The sequence below is a fragment of the Callithrix jacchus genome, chromosome 8 (assembly GCF_049354715.1).
Source record: "Callithrix jacchus isolate 240 chromosome 8, calJac240_pri, whole genome shotgun sequence".
NCBI classification, from domain to species: domain Eukaryota; kingdom Metazoa; phylum Chordata; class Mammalia; order Primates; family Cebidae; genus Callithrix; species Callithrix jacchus.
Window position 1 is genome coordinate 70,284,133 of NC_133509.1, and position 20,240 is coordinate 70,304,372.

Genomic DNA, 20,240 nt, shown 5'->3' on the forward strand with positions numbered 1-20,240 from the left:
ACAAAATGTATTTCTGAAAAGTTATATGTAAACTAAAGGTTGAAATTAAATTTCATTTTAAAGACAACAGACAAAAGCATTATGTAATAAATCTGATCACAGGATTAAAAAATTCATAAAAGAGTAGAAACTGATTAGCCAATATCCCCTGAGATTTTGTGGATTTCTACTAAAGATATGTCCTTTGATTGAAAAAATGATCATAAAATAAAGATTCTCAAAAGCTTAATTCTACAACATTTAGAAAGGAATTCACACAAGTTTATACTTGAAATGTAAAGATGAAAATGAAGAGTTGAGATACAGAATTGTAGTAACTAGTAACCTCCCAATCTATCTTTAATTTAATACTGACACTACAAAAAAAAAAGTTGTCTCACATAGCAAGATGAAATTTTATCTTCCTGTAGCTCCCACCATTGGGTTAGCTCTAACAATGGGGAAACTTGAATGAAAAAAACAAAAAAAAGAGGCTAATGAGGTTAAGAGGAGTTCAGATAATACATGCAGCTGGTTTTAAAGGACTGTTCAATACCAGCATATAATTTTAGGTAAATGGCTAATATATGAAAGAAAACTCCTATCAATTTAAATGGTTATACTCATGGCCAAGAATAAGATCTGAGACAGCTTTTATCTTTGACATAAGAATCATGTATTTGTATTTCATGTATCATCTTAAAAATATTTTTTTTCTATTTTCAAAGAATCCATAATACATTTAAAGTCAGCATTCTATCCTCAGATTAAGGAAATACAATATGAAATTCCTGTGTAATCAAATTACCACCAGTTGAGAAGAGAGGATAATAAAGTCTTATTTTTAAAAAAAAGCATGATAAGAGTCAATCTTGATTATTTACTACTTTTTCGTTATCACAGAACAACATAAAAAGACAGTTTTTCCTAGTATTTCCAGAGATATGGAAACTCATAAAGCAGTCAGGCCATTACTCTTAAAACACCACCAACTTTTTGCAACCACAGAAGTAAAATAAATATCATTAGCCTATTATAACACTTTGTTCACAGACCTGATATTACCTCCACTCTTATACTAGGCTGTATGTATGGCAAATAGGTCACTTAGATGAGCAACTTTTAAGTTAGCTCTACAAAAGATCCCTTAATAAATAAGAAATAATCTCTGATTTAAAACATTATTTTTCCCAGTAACAAGTTCAGGGTTCAAAGTATCTTAAAAAACAAATAAAAAACTTATCTATTCAGCTATTCATGTATTTATTTATTTTTATTGCCTGGAAAAGTGGTCCTGCAAGTCGACCTGCCAAGGTCATATTTTTTTTCCCTTGGAACTGTAGAAAAGCTTGTGATGGCATCTTCAGTACAGACTCCGTGACTCTGAGCAACACAAGCAGCATCTGTTCCCTTAAAATAAAAAGATTGATTAATGTTTCCTTCTTGGGTATGTCTGCATTTAATGGATAACTTTCAAATATATACTTTTCATAAAAACTCAAATATCAAACATCTTAGAAAGACAACTTCAAATTTTTAGAGTTTCTTAAATATTAAAAATAAAAATTCCATTTTATAGATCTACATCAATCATTTAAAATCATTTATCAGCCTCAATATCCTCTCAGCAAATAAAAACCTATTCAAAAGCTGAGGAATTGGAAGTGATAATGTGGAGAATGCTCCCATCTCTCCAACCACAAATTAAGGAGCCATCTTAAGAAGCTGTGTGAAGAACACTCATTTACTCAATATAGTTGTATCCAGATGGAATACGATTGAATCCATCTTTATAATATGGAGAAAAACTATATAAAAAATCAATCAAATCCATCTTTATAATGAGAATATATATTCAGAATCATATCAAGCTCAATTTAAAAAATTACATGACATCTTAATTAAGAGATCACAAAGAAGGCTGGGCAACATAGCAAGACCTGTCTCTTAAAAAAAAATTAGTTGGGTGTGGTGGCACATGCCTACAGTATCAGCTATTGAGAAGGCGGAGGTGGGGGGATCACTTAAGCCTAGGAGTTTTGAGTCTGCAGTGAGCTATAATTGTACCACTGCACTCCAGCCTGGGCATCAGAACAAGACTCTGATTCCAAAAAAAAAAAAGAGCTTGATAATTAATCAAGGGTCATTACTCTATTCTCTTTCTATTTTTTTCATTATGCCATTTTTTAATCTTTAAATTTTTTGTCTGTACTGCAAGTTAAGCCAATTCCATGATTATCCCTACTTTGCATCTTTCTCTTACATGCTTATTATTAAAACCATAAAGCTACCTTATTTGAACTGGAATTTCAAAACTTGATTCAACCACATATGAAAAAGAGGCTAACAAGGGACTTTCAATTGGGTGTACAGCTATCAGCCCAATCCCCTATCACAGCCTCCTCTTCTCTGGTTATTTTGCAGGTGCATTCCAGGCATAGTGATATGTGGAACAGTCACTGTGAGAAATGTGGCAGGGGCAGCAACAGATCCCAGATCTAGATGTCATGGTTCTTCTGAGAAGTCAGAGTAGAATCAAACAGAAAACTATCACCACATTAAAAATATCCTGGATGTATTCGCAAACAAATGCATGCATTCATTCACAGAATAAAAATCAAAGGTGCCACTTTTGTAAGCTTTATGCTTCTAGCTTAGCTACATGAACTAAAAAGGTATTTGAAATCAACTACAAATGCAGTAAAGCACAGATTTTCAAAAAAAATTTTGATTTGTTGTCAAAGCATAACTCACTCATAAATCGTACAATCTTTTCACTTTGTAATACAATAAAAATGATTTTAATTAATAAAGTTTTACAAATTCTGGCCAGGTGTGGTGGCTCATACCTGTAACCCAGCACTTTGAGAGGCAGAAGTGGGAGAATCACTTCAGCCCAGGAGCTCGAGAACAGCCTGGGTGGCGAAATTGTCTCTCTCTATATAAAAATTCAATGTAAAATATAAGAAAAATCTCCCAAAATGCTATTACCTCAAGGGAAGTTAAAAAAAATTTGGTAAAAATTCTAAAATTGTTTTTTAGATAGCAAGTCTGTCAGTATAATCTGGCTCATCAATGATTCAAAGTATACAGAAGGAAAAAAAAGGACAAAAAAGAATAGTCCAATGTAGCATAGTTACTGGCTAATAACTTGGGCTCTGAAGTCAGAAAAACCATAGTCCAAATCTCTATTCACTGTTCAATAGCTGTATGAACAAGAAAAGTTACTTAACTTCCCAGTGCCTAAGAAGTATCCCATGTAAAACAGGGATATTATCTGTATCACAGGGTGCTGTAAGAATTAAGTAAAAATATGTATGTGTAAAGTGCTTACAAAGCTACATGGCAAAAGATGTGTACTAAATATGTAAATAACTGTAACTACTTCTATATGCAATTCTATTAATACTGTTAGTAAAGAATTTTTTCAAAATATAAAGCCATTTTATACATAGACTAGGCATATGCTTTGACTAAGTAGTCTTATTTCTTAAAAAATTAGGAGTACTTAGTCAAAGCATATGCCTAATTTATGTTTTGCTACATGTACAGGAAAACAACATATATACATGAATGTTCATTGTCCTCTCTTTGCCCCAAAACAAAGAGAAATAACTACATATTTATCAGTAGAAGACTCGTTAAGAAAATTATGGTACATATATATAGTATAATACTATACAGCTGTGTGTGTGATTTGATGAGCTAGATATTCACCAAAGGATAAACATCACTACCATCTCCAGAGAGTGAACCTCTGAGGCTTTTATTTTTTAAACTTTTCTTTGTTTGAATTTTATGATAAACATTTCATTTTTACAAACACTGCAGAACTGCTTTCCCATCTCCCCAAAAGGTCTATTTTTCTAGTCAATTAAACAAATATTTATACAGCACCAACAATATATAACGTACTATACTAAGAAACATGGTAAAAAAAAAAAAAAAAAAACAGTATATATACCATGTAGGGGCTCTCAGTTCTATGGCAGTAAACAGACATTTACACAAGTATTTTAGGGATCAAGACAATTTTCACAAGAAATATACAGAAGTACAAATATAGAATGGAAACAAGTGAAGAAAAAACTTTAAGTAAGGATATGTAGAAACAGGAAGGTATATCTAATGGACAGTCATGGTGACAACAGGAAAAATGGCAGAATTAGATGTTCTAAAGGAAAAGTCAGAAGGTGCTCAGGGAAGAGTAACTTGATAAAGCTGGGAAGCAGGATCTTATCCTGGAAAAGTAGGCAGGGCCTGATTGTATACAGCTCTGAATGCCAGATGAAGGAATCGGGCATTCACATATTTGGTCAATCATTTACTTATTCATTCACTCATTCACACATGTGTAAATTTCATTTTCTCATATGTGTTTGCATGCATGTATTCGTTCCTTAGGGGTTGAGGAGGATAAGGCCATTATATGCTCACTTCAGCAAGAGAGCCCAAGGGGTCATATAGAAGTCTGGTCAAAGATGTTTCAGATAAGGTGAAAGGAACTACTGTCACTATAATTAATTTTATATTTACTCAATAATAGGAGTTCCTATAATACTGTAAATTAGTCCTCTTCACAGGCACTATTTCTCACACAATAACACACACACACACAGAATAAAAATTTTTTTACCAAGTCTTTTTGTCCATTGATACTTGTACAACCATGTACCGATAAATATTAAGAATGCGTTTACACATATCTGTGTGCTCATCCAGAAGATTTTTTATTTCATTTGCAGGTTCAAGGAGAAATATATTTGATGAGTTTATAATGAACACCTAAGACAAAAGAAATAATTAGCTATTCACAAAGGAATTTCAATGGCAAATTTCACATTCAAAGAGAAACAGATGCTGATCCCACTGTGGGTTAATTCTACCACGAGCTTAATAACTGAAACGTAAACTCATTAAACCTTTCTATTTTTATGTTTATCTAGACAAATATACACAGTAGGTACCTAAAGAAAATAAACCAAGTGCAAAAAAAGTATTTTTTTTTTTTTTTTGAGACAGAGTCTTGCTTAGTCACCCAGGCTGGAGTGCAGTGGTAGGACCTCGGCTCACTGCAGCCTGTGTCTCCTGGGTTCATGCAATTCTCCTGCCTCAGTCTCCCAAGTAGCTGGGATTACAGGCATGTGTGCCACCATCCCAGGCTAATTTCTGTATTTTTACTAGAGGTGGGGTTTTCCTATATTGACCAGGTTGGTCTCAAACTCCTGACCTTAAGTGATCTGCCCACCTTAGCTTCCCAAACTGCTGAGATTGCCGGGGTGAGCCACTGTACCTGGCCTAAAAAACAGTATTTCTAAACTGAAAAGCTTTAATAAATTTTAAAAAAAATGAATAAATACACATAGTTTAGGATAAAAGATGACATCTAAACCAGGAAGAATTTTCTGAATGAACTGTTCAAAATATTTTATATTCTTTTTCTTACTTATTTTTATGTTTGTGTATCTGTTTTGGTGATAAAAGATTCCATCAGAAAAATCTATTACTATATCCCATCAAAATATTAAAAAGGAAAAAGTATGATCATCACTATGTATGCAGAAAAAGTATTCAACACTCATGATTAAAAACAATTTTTAGCAAACTAAGAAAAAAGCAAACATTGATTAATATAAAAAAGAACATTTATCAAAAAGCATAAAAAATGTATACATAGTAACAGAACTTGAGAAATACCACAAAAAGCCAAGAATAAGACAAGGGTGCTCACTTTCATCTCACTGCTCTGAGGGGCCCAGTAAGCACAAAAGGAAGAATGGGTGGTCGAGAATAAATATCAACAACCTGAAAAGGACTTTTCCAAAGACAAAGGAGCTATGTTCCTGTCTGGGAGAATAGTATTTCAGGTACAAAAGAAAATCAAGTTTAAAAGACCTGAGGTGAGAGCCTGCCTAGCATGCTTGAGCAACAGCAAGGAGTACAGAGTGAAGTAAACCAGGGGAAGAACAGTAATAGATAATGCTGAAAAACAACCTGAGTATGTCGAGCAGAGCTTCTCACGTACTACCTGCAGTGAAAGAACAGGTCCCCCCGCCCACCCCCCACATCAAGCCCCAATCTTTTGCAGATCAATCTCATTGTAAAATATAATTAAAAATGAATAGAGACGGGAGAGAGATCATCATGGCTGACAGGAGGCAGAATTAAACTGTAGCTCCAAAGTGGATGGACAGAGCAGTGTGTGGAGGCTCACATAGTGAATTTTCCTCTAGAACAACTGCAAGAACAAACCAAGAATCCCGAAAAGACCCACAGATCCTCTGAAGGAAGTAGACTGCTCCTGCAGGACCTAGGAGACACCCCAAATGCTGTGATTGCCCAAACTACAGAAGTGGGAAAGGGAGATCCTCCACTCCCGAACATACATACTCACTGGGGAAACTGAAGGTCTAATTTGTGGGAGAAGTTTCTGACCTTTCCTGGAGCAGAGTCAATTTAGACAGCCAAGGCAAATACAGGAGTAGAAGCAGTGGGAAAGGCCCTGGGAGCTTGCTGAGTCCCCAGGCAGGCCATTCCTGCCTGGCACCACAGGGATCCTTCAGGAGGGCAGCCAGAGGCATGCGGAAAGTGCCACAGGGAGAAGGAAGTCTCCATGAACTCTGTAACAGTTTGACCAAGCAAGAAGCCTCCTGGCCAGAACTCAAGGGAAGGTGTGAATCCAGTGTGCAGACTCCTCCTTTGGGGGAAGAAACCAAAGCCCTCTTCTTTCACAACTGGGAGGCTGGTAGCCTGGGGCAAGTTCTCAAGCCTTGCTCACCCACTGCCTGGAAACAGACTCGGTGCTATTAGGGTAGGCACAGTGGGAGAGAGAGACCAGCCCTTCAGATTGCTTGGGAGCTAGGTAAGGTCTGTGACTGCTGGATTTCTCCAACTTCTCTGACAACCTGTGTATCTCAGCAGAGGCAGTCATAATCCTCATAGGTATACAACTCCATTGAATTGGGAAGCTCACCTCCATCCCTCACAGCAGCTGCAGCAAGACCCACCAAAGGAGAGTCTGAGCTTAGATACACCTAGCCCTACCCCCATCTGATGGGCCTTCCCTACCTACACTGGTAACCAAAGACAAAGGGCATACACTCTTGGAAGTTGTAGGATCCCACCCACCACCAGTTCCTTTCCATACTACCACAGCTGATGCTCTTTGGAAAGGGCCACCTCCCGACAAGAGGCCAACCAACACAAAAACAGAATATTAAACCACCAAAGCTAAGAACCCTCACAGAGTCCATTTAACCCACTGCAACCTCCACTAGAACAGTTGCTGGTATCCATGGCTGAGAGACCCCGACAGACAGTTCAAATCATAGGACTCTGTGCAGACAAACTCCAGTACTACCCTGGAGCTGAACAGACTTGCTGGGTGCCTAAACCCAGAAGAGAGACAACAATCAGAGGTTCGGCTCACAGGAAGCCACATCCATAGGAAAAGGAAGAAAGTACTATATCAAAAGAACACCCCATGGGACTAAAGAATCTGAACAACAGCCTTAAGTCCTAGACTTTCCCTCTGACAGAGCCTACCCAAATGCGAAGGAACCAAAAAACTAACTCTGGTAATATGACAAAACAAGGCTCTTTAACACCCCCAAGAATCACATCAGCTCATGAGCAATAGATCCAAACCAGAAAGAAAACCCTGATTTACCCAAAAAAGAATTCAGGAGGTTACTTATTAAGCTAATCAGGGACACACCAGAGAAAGGCAAAGCCCAATGCAAGGAAATCCAAAACACGATACAAGAAGTAAAGGGAGAAATATTCAAGGAAATAAATAGCTTAAAGAAAAAAACAATCAAAAATTGAGGAAACACTGACCACATTTATTGAAATGCAAGATGCTCTGGAAATGCAAGATGCTATTGAAATGCAAGATGCTCAACAGTAGAATTGAACACATAGAAGAAAGAAATTCAGAGTTTGAAGACAAATCTTCAAATTAACCCAATACAACAAAGACAAAGCAAAAAGAGTAAGAAAATATAAACAAAGCCTCCAAGAAGTCTGGGATTATGTTAAAAGGCCAAATCTAAGAACAATTGGAGTTCTTGAGGAAGAAGAGAAATCTAAAAGCTTGGAAAACATATTTTGGGGCATAATGAAGGAAAACTTCCCTGGCCTTGCTAGAGACCAAGACATCCAAATAGAAGAAGCACAAAGAACACCTGGGAAATTCATTGCAAAAAGATCATCGCCTGGGCACACTGTCATCAGGTTATCTTAAGATGAAAGAAAGAATCTTAAGAGCTATGAGACAAAAGCACCAGGAACCTACAAAGGAAAACCTATCAGATTAACAGCAGATTTCTCAGCAGAAACTCTATAAACTAGAAGGAATTGAAGCCCTATCCCCAGCCTCCTCAAACAAAATAATTATCAGTTAAGAATTTTGTATCCAGCAAAACTAAGCATCATATATGAAGGAAAGATAGTCTTTTTCAGATAAACAAATGTGGAGAGAATTCGCCAGTACCAAGTCAGCACTAAAAGAACTGCTAAAAGGAGCTCTAAATCTTGAAACAATTGTGGAAACATATCAAAACAGAACGTTTTTAAAGTGCAAATCACACAGAACCTGTAAAACAAAAATATGATTTAAAAAGCAAAAACAAAAAAACCAAGGTACACAGGCAACAAATAGCACAATGAATGGAATGGTATCTCACATCTCAATACTAACATTGAATGTAAATGGCCTAAAAGCTCCACTTAAAAGATAAAGAATTGGAGAATGGATAAGAACTCAACAACCATCTGCTGCTTTCAGGAGACTCATTAAACACGTAATAACTCACAGAAACTTGAAGTCAAGGGGTGTAAAAAGGCATTTCATGCAAATCGACACCAAAAGCGAGCATGGGGAGTTATTCTTATATCAGACAAAACAAACTTCAAAGCAATAGCAGTTAAAAGAAACAAAGAGAGACAATTATATAATGGTAAAAGGCCTTGTCCAAAAGGAAAATATAACAATCCTAAACATATATGTACCTAATACTGGAGTTCCCAAATTTATAAAACAATTACTGGCCAGGTGCAGTGGCTCAGGCCTGTAATCCCAGCACTTTGGCAGGCTGAGGCAGGCAGATCACCTGAGGTCAGGAGTTTGAGACCAGCCTGACCAACATGGTGAAACCCTGTCTCTACTAAAAATATAAAATTAATCGAGCATGGTGGCTCATGCCTGTAATCCCAGCTACTCGAGAGGCTGAGGCAGGAGAATTGCTTGAACCCAGGAGGCAGAGGTTGCAGTGAGCCGAGATCATACCATTGCACTCCAGCCTAGGCAAGAAGAGCAAAACTCTGTCTCAAAAAGAAAAAAATTGCTAATTGAACTAAGAAATGAGATAGCAACACAATAATATAATAGAACTGAACAACAATAATGACATAACCTATCAAAACCTCTGGGATACAGCAAAGGGAGTGCAGAGAGGAAAGATCATAGCCCTAAACACCTACATCAAAAGGACTGAAAGAGCACAATCTGACATTCTAAGGTCACATCTCACAGAACTAGAGAAACAAGAACAAATCAAACCTAAACCCAGCAGAAGAAAGGAAATAAACAAGATCAGAGCAGAACTAAATTAAACAAACAAAAAATGAAACAAAAAGCTGACTCTTTGAAAAGATAAATAAAATGGATAGACCATTAGAAAGATTAACCAAGAAAAGAAGAGAGAAAATCCAAATAAGCTCATTAAGAAATGAAACGGGGGCCGGGCACGGTGGCTCACGCCTGTAATCCCAGCACTTTGGGAGGCCGAGGCTAGTGGATCACGAAGTCAAGAGATCGAGACCATCCTGGTCAACATGGTGAAACCCCGTCTCTACTAAAAATACGAAAAGTTAGCTGGGCACGGTGGCGCTTGCCTGTAATCCCAGCTACTCGGAAGGCTGAGTCAGGAGAATTGCCTGAACCCAGGAGGCGGAGGTTGCGGTGAGCCGAGATCGCGCCACTGCACTCCAGCCTTGGTAACAAGAGCGAAACTCCGTCTCAAAAAAAAAAAAGAAACAAAATGGGAGCTACACCAACAGCAACCAAGTGGAAAATCAAATCAAGAACTGAACCCCTTTTATTATAACTGCAAAAAATAAAATGCAATACTTAGAAACATACCTAATCAAGGAGGCAAAAGACCTCTACAAGGAAAACAAAATACTACTGAAATAAATCATAGATGACACACACAAATGGAAAAGACTTAATCTAAGACCTGAAACTATAAAAATTCTAGAAGATATGGTTGGAAAAACCCTTCTAGACATTGGCTTAGGCAAGGATTTCATAACCAAGAACCCATAAGCAAATGCAATAAAAACAAAGATAAACAACTGGGACTTAATTAAACTAAAGAGCTTTTGTACAGCAAAAGTAACAGCGGAGTAAACAGACAACCCACAGAATGGGAGAAAATCTTTACAATCTATACATCTGATAAAGGACTAATATCCAGAATCTACAATGAACTCAAACAAATCAATAAGAAAAAAACAAATGATCCCATCAAACAGTGGACTAAGGACATGAATAGATAATTCTCAAAAGAAGATAGACAAATGGCAAACAATCATATGAAAACGATGCTCAACATCATTAATGATCAGGGAAATGCAAATCAAAACCACAATGCAATACCACCTTACTACTGTAAGAATGGCCATAATAAAAAAATAAAAAAACAATAGATGTTGGCATGGATGTGGTGATCAGGGAACACTTCTACACTGCTGGTGGGAATGTAAACTACTACAGCCACTATCGAAAATAGTGTAGAGAATCCTTGAAGAACTAAAAGTAGAACTACCATTTGATCTAGCAATCCCACCACTGGGTATCTACCCAGAGGAAAATAAGTCATTATATGAAAAAGATACTTGCACACATATTTATAGCAGCACAACTCACAACTGCAAAATTGTGGAACCAACCCAAATGCCCATAAATCAACGAGTGGATAAAGAAACTGTGATATATATAGACAATGGAATACTATTTAGTCATAAAAAAAATAAATTAATGGCATTTGCAGCAACCTGGATGAGCCTGGAGACTATTATTCTATGTGAAGCAACTCAGAAATGGAAAACCAAACATCATATGTTCTCACTGATATGTGGGAACTAAGCTATAAGGACGCAAAGGCATAAGAATGATACAGTGGACTTTGGGGACTCGGGGGAATGGCGAGAGGAGGGTAAGGGATAAAAGACTACAAACAGGGTGTAGTGTATACTGCTCATGCGATGGGTGCAGCAAAATCTCACAAATCACTGCTAAAGAACTTACTCATGTAACCAAATACCAGTGGCACCCCAATAACCTATGGAAGAATAAAAAATAAAGATAAAGACCATCAACTGGGGAAAAAATGAATAGAAAAAAGGAAATGAAAAAAAGAGTAAGACAAAATTCAAATGTAAACATTTTAATAGAATCAAGAGATACTAAATATTTCCTTTCTAAACTTTTACTCTGTTTTCCAGTTATGCTGTGGGTCAGCCCTATTCTATGGACCACATTCTGAGGAGCAATGTAAAAACTTATAGACCATTATAAAGACTTTCATATTGCTGCATAGTGATAATGGAAAGCCTCTGGAGGGTTCTGAGCAGATGACATAACCTGATTTACATTTTACAGAATCCCTCTGGCCAGACCAGAGTGATAGTGGGCAGAGAAGCAGCAGGAAGACTAATTAGAAAGTTACTACAATACTACAGATGAAAGACTAGAGACTTTGACACAAGAGGTAGTGTGAGTGCTGAGCAGTAGTCCAATTCTGTACATATTTTGAAGGGAGAGATGACAGGATTTGTCATCAAATTAGACAGATGTTAAGGTAAACTGAAAAACAGAGTTGCCAATAAATGATACAAGAAAGAATGCAGAAAGAACATGCAAATTTGAGATATTTATTAGATATCCAAGTGAAAATGACAACCTGATATTTGAGCATTTTAGTTAAGGATTCAGAGTTCAGATGAGACGTCCTAGACTACAGATAAAAATCTGAAGCTGTAGCATGTAGATGATATTTAAAGCCATGGGAATGGATGAGACAAGAGAATAAGAGATTCAAGAACTGATTCCTAGGCTTTTCAACATGAAGAGGTCAGGGCTTTACAAAAAAATCAGTGAAAAGAATCTGGTTTGAGAAGTGGACAATGGAGTGAGAAGAAACAGGAGGAGATGGTATTCTGGAGGTCAGGCAAAGCAGCATTTCAATGGGGAGGAAATGATCTACTCAGTAAAGTTTCTGAAAAATTAAGCAGGATTAGCACTGAAAAATGTTAATCTGCTTTAACAATGGTTCTGATAAATCAAGGATTAGCACTGAAAAATGTCCTTCTGATTTAACAATGTAGAGGTCACATGTGGCATTGAGAAGGACAATTTGATTTAAAAAGCAAATGACTGGCCAAGCGCGGTGGCTCACACCTATAATCCCAGCACTTTGGGAGGTCGAGGCAGGTGGATCACCTGAGGTCAATAGTTCAAGACCAACCTGGCCAACGTGGTGAAACCCCATATCAACTAAAAATACAAAAATTAGCCAGACATGGTGTTACGTGCTGGCTAATCCCAGCTCTAGAGTAGTAATCCCAGCTACTCTAGAGGCTGAGGCAGGAGAATTGCTTGAATTTGGGAGGTGGAGGTTGCAGTGAGCTGAGATTCTGCCACTGAACTCTAGCCTGGGTGACAGAGCAAGACTACATCTCAAAAAAAAAAAAAGTGAATGAATACAATGAATTCCTACAAACCACTAAGAGAAAGATCAACACCCAATAAAATAATGGAAAAGCATATGAATTCATATATAAGAAAAGATGCTCAAATTCAGTACTGATGAAGGAAAAGCAAATTAAAATGAAAAAATACAAACTTTTTAAAAAAAATAAGACATTTCACATAAAAAGGACCAGTAAAAAATTAAAATCTGACAATACAAGTAATGGGGGAGAATATAAGGAAATGAGAATTCCCAAACACTACTAGAGGGAATATAAATTATTCTGACAAATTGGAAAACTGGGCGATAATGGTAAAGTTATTAATGTACAAATCCTAGATCTCAGTAATTCCACTTTTGGTGTATACCCTAGGGAAATTTTCTCAGATGTGTATAAAAATACATGTATAGGCCGGGCACGGTGGCTCAAGCCTGTAATCCCAGCACTTTGGGAGGCCGAGGCGGGTGGATCACGAGGTCAACAGCTCGAGACCATCCTGGTCAACACGGTGAAACCCCGTCTCTACTAAAAATTACAAAAAATTAAGTGGGCACGGTGGTGCATGACTGTAATCCCAGCTACTCAGGAGGATGAGGCAGGAGAATTGCCTGAACCCAGGGGGCGGAGGTTGCGGTGAGCCGAGATTGCGCCATTGCATTCCAGCCTGGGTAACAAGAGCGAAACTCCGTCTCAAAAAAAAAAAAAAAGAAAAAGAAAATACATGTATAAGAATGTCCACAGCTGGGTACGGTGGTTCACACCTGCACTTTGGGAGGCCAAAGTGGGTGGATCACCTGAGGTCAAGAGTTTGAGACCAACCTGGCCAACATAGTGAAACCCTGTCTCTACTAAAAATAAAAAATAAAAAAATTAGCCAGGTGTGGTGGCAGGTCCCTGTAATCTCACGTTCTTGAGAGGCCAAGGCAAGATAATCACTTGAACTTGAGAGGCAGTGGTTGCAGTGAGCTGAGATCGCACCATTGCACTCCAGCCTGGGCAGCAATGGTGAAACTCTGCCTCAAAAAAAAAGTTCACTGTAGTACTATCTGGAATAGTGAAAAACTGGAAACAAAAGGCCATCCACAGAAAAATGAATAAGTAAAATGTGAAATAAAGTACAATACCACAAAGTAGTTAAAATGAATTATGGCTGTACAGTAACAACAAATCTCAAAAACAGAATGGCTAGTGAAAAAAAAATCAGTTGCAAATGACAGTATGCCATGACATAATTTATATGAAATTTAAAATTCTCTAGAATATGTAACATTTATTAATATATAAAATGATTAAAATTAAGAAAAAAATAAAAAAATATGGAGTAATGACAAAAGTGATGAATTTATTATATTGTGAAAAGTATACTGTATACTGAAATGCTGAACTTAAATATTTGAAATATTTAATGATTATTTTATTTAAAAAAAAATACAAAATTATCCACCTGCAAAACTGCCTGGGTACCAGCTTGTATGTTTTGTTCTGTGGCTTCATCAGAGGCTTTAGGAAGAGCAGCTTGGAAGGAGCCATTTTTTGCCCAACTGGAATTTCGAACATGATCAGCCATATTGGTCCCATTTTCCTGAAGCAAAATATCAAGTTTTTAATATTTCATTAATAAGAATGCTGCAACAAGTCATTAAGTTGTAAAGGTAAATCAAATTATTAGGTCCCACTACTAAACAGGTTTCTTTTTCTCAAAATAGATGATGTCTTATTCAATTCCAAAAACAATATATATTCACTGTAAAAGAGAATTCTCAATTACAAAAATATAAAGTGAAAAAAAACAACCATAATGAGCAGCCAGAGATTATATCATTTCATAGAGTATTCTTCTATATGCCTAATGTATAAACTTCCGTTTCATACTCTCACACATTCAATAATGGGATTATACTACCTACAGCTTTGTAAAAGATGAATTCTGTTCTAAATTAAATGCCAGAATCCAAATAAATGATAAAGAAAATGGCTTATGTTTAGCCTATTTAGGAGTACTAAAATTCTCATTATTCAGAGAATACTGAAACTTCAAATTACTAAGACTACAGCTTCCTGCTTGCATTTTAGCTGTAACAATTCCTACAGAGAAGGGAGTTCCCTCGGTTAAAAAGCACAAACAGAAATGCCGCTCTGTAGTTGTCTTTTTAAAGTGTCCCTCCAGTTTCTTCCTGCTTTTTGTCACTCACCAGTATCTTCAAATAGTTAAGTTTTAAAAAATATTTTATATAGTTTGTGATATGCAAAAGGTAGTCCAATACAAACAGCTCTGCCATTACCAGAAACAGTACTGGAACCCTGTCCTGAGTAGCCAATACAACATGCCATGCTCTAGGTCTTTCTCTTAAGCTCTGTATCCCTATAATCAAGTGTCTTCTGAAGAGTTCTTCCTGAATGACCCACAAGCATCTCGAACTCAAGATATTTAAAAATAAGTTTATTAATCACATCCCCCCATTCCTGCCAATCCAATTCCTCCAGCTGCCTTAGCCACCACCACACTTGAGCTGTTTAAAATTCCCATCCATGTGTGAATGGCAACTACTCTGGTTACAAAAGAAACTTACGATACCTCCCCATTCCTCAAAGACACCAATATATCTGTCCTCTCCCTTATATTTCCACTGCAACTACCACTGTCCTAGATCAGGTACTTGTCATCTCACTTCCAAACTTTGCTAATCCTTCCTAACTGGTCTTCTTGCTTGCAGACTGACATACAATCTATCCTTCATTCTGGGCCTGGTATGACTTTCTGAAGTATGTAACTATTCATGTTACTCTCTTGTTCAAAACCCTTTAAAGGCTTTTCAGTTTCTAGAATGCAATTAAATTCTACTAACATAGCATACAAGTTACTGAACAAAATCTAGTCCTGTTTATTTAGTATTTCCTGCTGTTCTCTCCTATCTACTCTATGCTGCAGCCAAATAAAAATATTTTCAAGGTTCCTCATACATTTGTAGATAGTATTCACACTGTGTGTCACCTTTCCCATTTGTCTACCTGCTCTTTTATATTATACTACCTCTTCCATGAAGCATTCCCTGATTTCCCCAAGCAGGGTTAGGTATTCTTTCATGCTCTAGGATCATAGCAGTAACATTGTCTTATAATACATGTTTTATATGTTTGTCTGCTGGCTAAACCAGAAGTTACGTGAAGGTAGAAATAATCTCTGCTACGTTTCTACCTCCAACACTATTTCTCAACGTGGGCAACCGAAAGCTTTATATGGTATTTTGAAATTTGTGAGAGTGTTTCCTTGTCACAAGAATAAAAGATACCACTGCAATTTAATGAAATAGAGGACAGAGAATGCTAAGCATCCTCCACAGCACATGACAGTCTTCCACACACACACAAATAAATTGCCCTGTATTCTATATGTCTTTCAAATGTCTTACAGATACTATGAGAATTTTAAAAGCCCATTTAGGTCAAGCACTGTGGCTCCCACCTGCCCCAGCAATTTGGGAGGCGGAGGTGGGCAGGTCACTAAGAGTCAAGACCAGCTGGGAAACATAGTGAAACCCTATCTCTACCAAAATTTTTTTATTTAAAATTAACTGGGCATGGTGGCAAGTGCCTGTACTCCCAGCTACTCTGGTGGCTGAGGGGATGATGGCTTGAGCCGAGGAGGTGGAGGTTATAGTGAGCTGAGATCACGCCACTGCATTCTAGACAGGGTGACAGAGAAAAACCTTGTTTCAAAAAAAAGGGTTTTTTTAATCAATAAAATTAAAAACCCATTTACAATTATCTCAATTTATAACATAATTCCATTTTATAACTGTAACAACAAAAATGTTAAATGAGTCCCACATACATTGAATTTATCAGAAATGTAAATCAATAAATGATTATACCTTTTGGTTTTGGTCCACAATATTTGCAAGAGTTGCTGGCACTTTGAAAAAAACCACATCTCTAATGGCAGCGCTGGTTACAGTACTTGAGTAACCAATAGAACAAACCTACCCAACACACCTAACATCACCAATCTACCCTTCCTCGCCCTCCCTCCCTTCCTTCCGTTGTTTGTTTTTCAATTATGTATGTACATAGTTTCTATTATTCATCATTCTTATTTAAGAACAGTAAATGATATGGGGTAGGCTCATTATATATGGCAGAGCATGACTAAAAAAGTTAGGGAAAGCAAATTATTTTTAAACTGATAGGTTTATTTTCCAGCATAAAAATATCAATAAATATGTTATTTTTCATTGGTGCATAAGAATTAGGACTGTAGATATTATTTCATAATTTATATGGTTAATTTTATTTACTTAAATTATATTTCTCAGTTACATTTTTCCCTTTCTTAGAAGAGGGGAAGATGCTCTATGTATGTGTGTGTACGCGCGCACACACACACACACACACACACACTCTCTCTCTCTCTCTCTCTCTCAGACTCACCAAAGCCCTATAGAATTGGCCTATTCATTCATACATTAGTAGCCTGACTAATCACCACTGATGAGGTTAGATTAACTACTAAAGTGGATAAACATTACTCAGTCATTCCTATATAGATTTAGCAAACTATATTATCAATCTCGGACAACTTTATGGTGAAAGGCAAATCAGACAAAACAGATAAATCACTTTCAATAAATTCTCTGTACTCCTAACTCCATCTCAGCATCTGTAATTCTTGGAGAGTGTGACCTGTGACAAAATTTGATCAACCAAAGGAATAAATGGAACCAGAGACCCAAATGCCACCTCTACTACTCTCTCTTTTCTCATCTTTTCCCCGCCATAAGTAAACGTTAGTTTTTCTTATCACAAAAGAACTTATTTTACCAAGTCAAGAAGTTTTGCATTCTGAAATCAGCTCTAGTGCAAACGATTCCAAGGAGGGAACACAAATATTGTGGCTTGTCCTAGATAGCCACTCCTAAATAGTCACTCGTGCCAGGGAAGAGGAATTATGGTTTGGTAATAACCCCCCCAAGGTATGTATTTTAAAATCCATTTTGATGTAGTACCACATTTTGAAATATTATACCTTAATAACAGTATCTAATTTTTATCTAGAAAATGGCTTAAAGAATCGGTATACGACCTCGATATTAATTTTTAAAAGTTATGGCATCACAGGGCTTTGCTACAAGGTACTGAGATAACTACTGTTACATTACCAAAATTGTTGCAAAACAGATTGAAAGATATCTTCATCTTCACATTCAGTCAGTATATTTGTGTTAACCCATTATTATGTTTCTGTAAAACTCTTAATCTATTAGACTAATACTAAAATATATAAATCTTGTAACTTTACCTCTTCTCTTTTTTCTCCTTCTTCCATTGAAATATCGTGGTCTATGATATTTTCAATGCAAGGGAGGTCTGAAGAAGTTATCACAATTTCTTCAGGCTCTTGCATGAACAAAGGTTTTTCCTCTTGTTGGATCCATTCTTGATATACTTTTACCACTTTTCTCATAGCTGCTGCTTCACAAATTGGTAATAAAAATGCCTAGGGAAAAAAAGGGAGAACATAGATAATGATACCTTCTCCTTTGCTACCAACCACTAATGCAGTAACGTTTTTCACATCACATCACAGATTCCTGAAAACTGCAACTTTAAGCAAAACAATGACTATAACACAACTCATTTTGCCATAAGCTAATTGATATAAACAAGAGTTAAGTTCCTATGGGATATTTCTGGTAAAAAAAAAAATCAAATTTCTAGAGACCAAAACACAATACTAAACAATGAAATAAAATGCGAGCTATGTGCTCATTTAAGAAAGATTAATAAAAACAAGTAAGACAATTAATTACTCTAATATTCTAATTCAGGATTACTGGTAGCCAGTCTATTCCAGCAGCTCAGGGGCATGACAGGAACCCAGCCCTGGATGGGATGCTATTTCACTGCAAGGTACAACAACATACACCCCTACACTCACCCAGACTGAGACCATTTAGACATGCCAGTTTAGCTAATGTGCATAGCTTTGGGATGTGGGAGGAAACTATAGTACCTCGAGAAAACCCACACAGACATGGGGAGAACATGCAAATGGGAATCTTTATTTTTGTCATCAACATTATAGTTAAACAATGTTTCTTAAAGACCTGCTGTACATATATTTCTATCTTATTATAAAATGTGAAATATAAACAACTTTTAAAAGTTAATCAATTCATTGTCATAAAAAGCCTGTTGTCTCCAAATTATTTGCACACTGATATAGGAATGTTTGTGGTTGATAAGCACTGACTTCAAGTGGAAGAAATAAAGATTAGTTGAAATTGTATTACTCAGAATGGTGATATTCCTTGCTTCCTAAAATAGCTGAGCTCTTACGAAGGTCAATGTAAATACAACTTTTCATAATAAGTTACACTTTCTTGTAACTTACATTATTTTGGTTTTTACAGTTTTTATTATTTTAGGCACAGGGTCTCGCTATCCTGCCCAGGCTAGACTGGAACTCCTGGCCTCAAGCGGTTCTCCTGCCTCTGTCTCCTGAGTAGCCTGGACTATAGGCATACACCACCACACCCAGTCATCATTCTCTTTTTAAGAACTATTACTATTAAAACAGATTTTGATTTTAAAACAAAAGTTAAATTTGCCTCCAAAAACTAATAAAAATCATATGTAATAAGATACCTCACCTTTTCTAAGCATACAAAGAAAAAAGTTAAGACTTGCATACTTCATTTTACATATAATCAAGTTCTATAGTCTAACAATAAGGCAAAATTTAAAAGAAAGATCTCACAGTAATTCTTTTTCTGGGATCTTAAAAAAATAGATATTTTCCTCATCACGAATATACATTTTCATAGAAAAAACATTGACATGATCCAGACTTGCAAAAATAAAACAGCAAACTCTTGATCTCATCACCCAAAGTCCTTTTCTTGTGCATGTTTGTGTTTATGGTTTAATATTTTTACTTTACTTTTAGGTGCAAATAGAATTAAACTGCTTTTACTTTTACTTTTACGATACAACCTATTAACATCAACCTCAAAAATCACAAAACCTTTACCTAAAACCTTCCACTTTCTATTCTAGAGTTATTAGTAGGTATATTAAATAATAATCAAGTGGTCACATAAGCTTATTTTATCTGAATGAAACTAGCAAAAAAGTCAGCTCCCAAGATAATGATGAAAAGTTAATACACAGTATCAACAGAATATTTACTGTTGTTTGTTAATCCTTCAGTTTATTTGCTATTAATTCCTTAGTAAACTACTTTATGTGCTATTTTCTTTAATTTAACCAACTCATACGTAAATTATCACTCTCATATGCTAGCAGCTTTAATGGTCAAATGGCAAGATTTTGATCATCACTGCCTGCTATTAGAATATTTATTTTACAGTTGTATCAAGAGCTCAGCCTTCCTTAAAAAGATTCAGGCCAGGCACGGACGCTCAAGCCTGTAATCCAAGCACTTTGGGAGGCCGAGGCGGTTGCATCACAAGGTCAGGAGATCAAGACCATCCTGGCCAACA

The 20,240-nt window shown here is 36.5% G+C and overlaps 1 protein-coding gene across 22 annotated transcripts in view; it reads right to left on the reverse strand.

Annotated features, from left to right (window-relative positions):
- Positions 1-20,240, reverse strand: part of RALGAPA1 (Ral GTPase activating protein catalytic subunit alpha 1) — a 289,470-nt gene that overhangs the window by 192,612 nt on the left and 76,618 nt on the right. For all 22 annotated transcript variants that reach the window (XR_013521150.1, XR_013521153.1, XR_013521148.1 and 19 more), the window contains 4 exons: positions 18,035-18,232; positions 14,183-14,320; positions 4,616-4,764; positions 1,260-1,389 (listed from right to left, as the gene is read on the reverse strand). Coding sequence is in view for 13 of the 22 variants with exons in the window: in XM_078334789.1 (XP_078190915.1) it covers positions 1,260-1,389; positions 4,616-4,764; positions 14,183-14,320; positions 18,035-18,232 (615 nt within the window). In the remaining 9 variants the exon portion in view is untranslated. The remainder of the gene's footprint in view (positions 1-1,259; positions 1,390-4,615; positions 4,765-14,182; positions 14,321-18,034; positions 18,233-20,240) is intronic.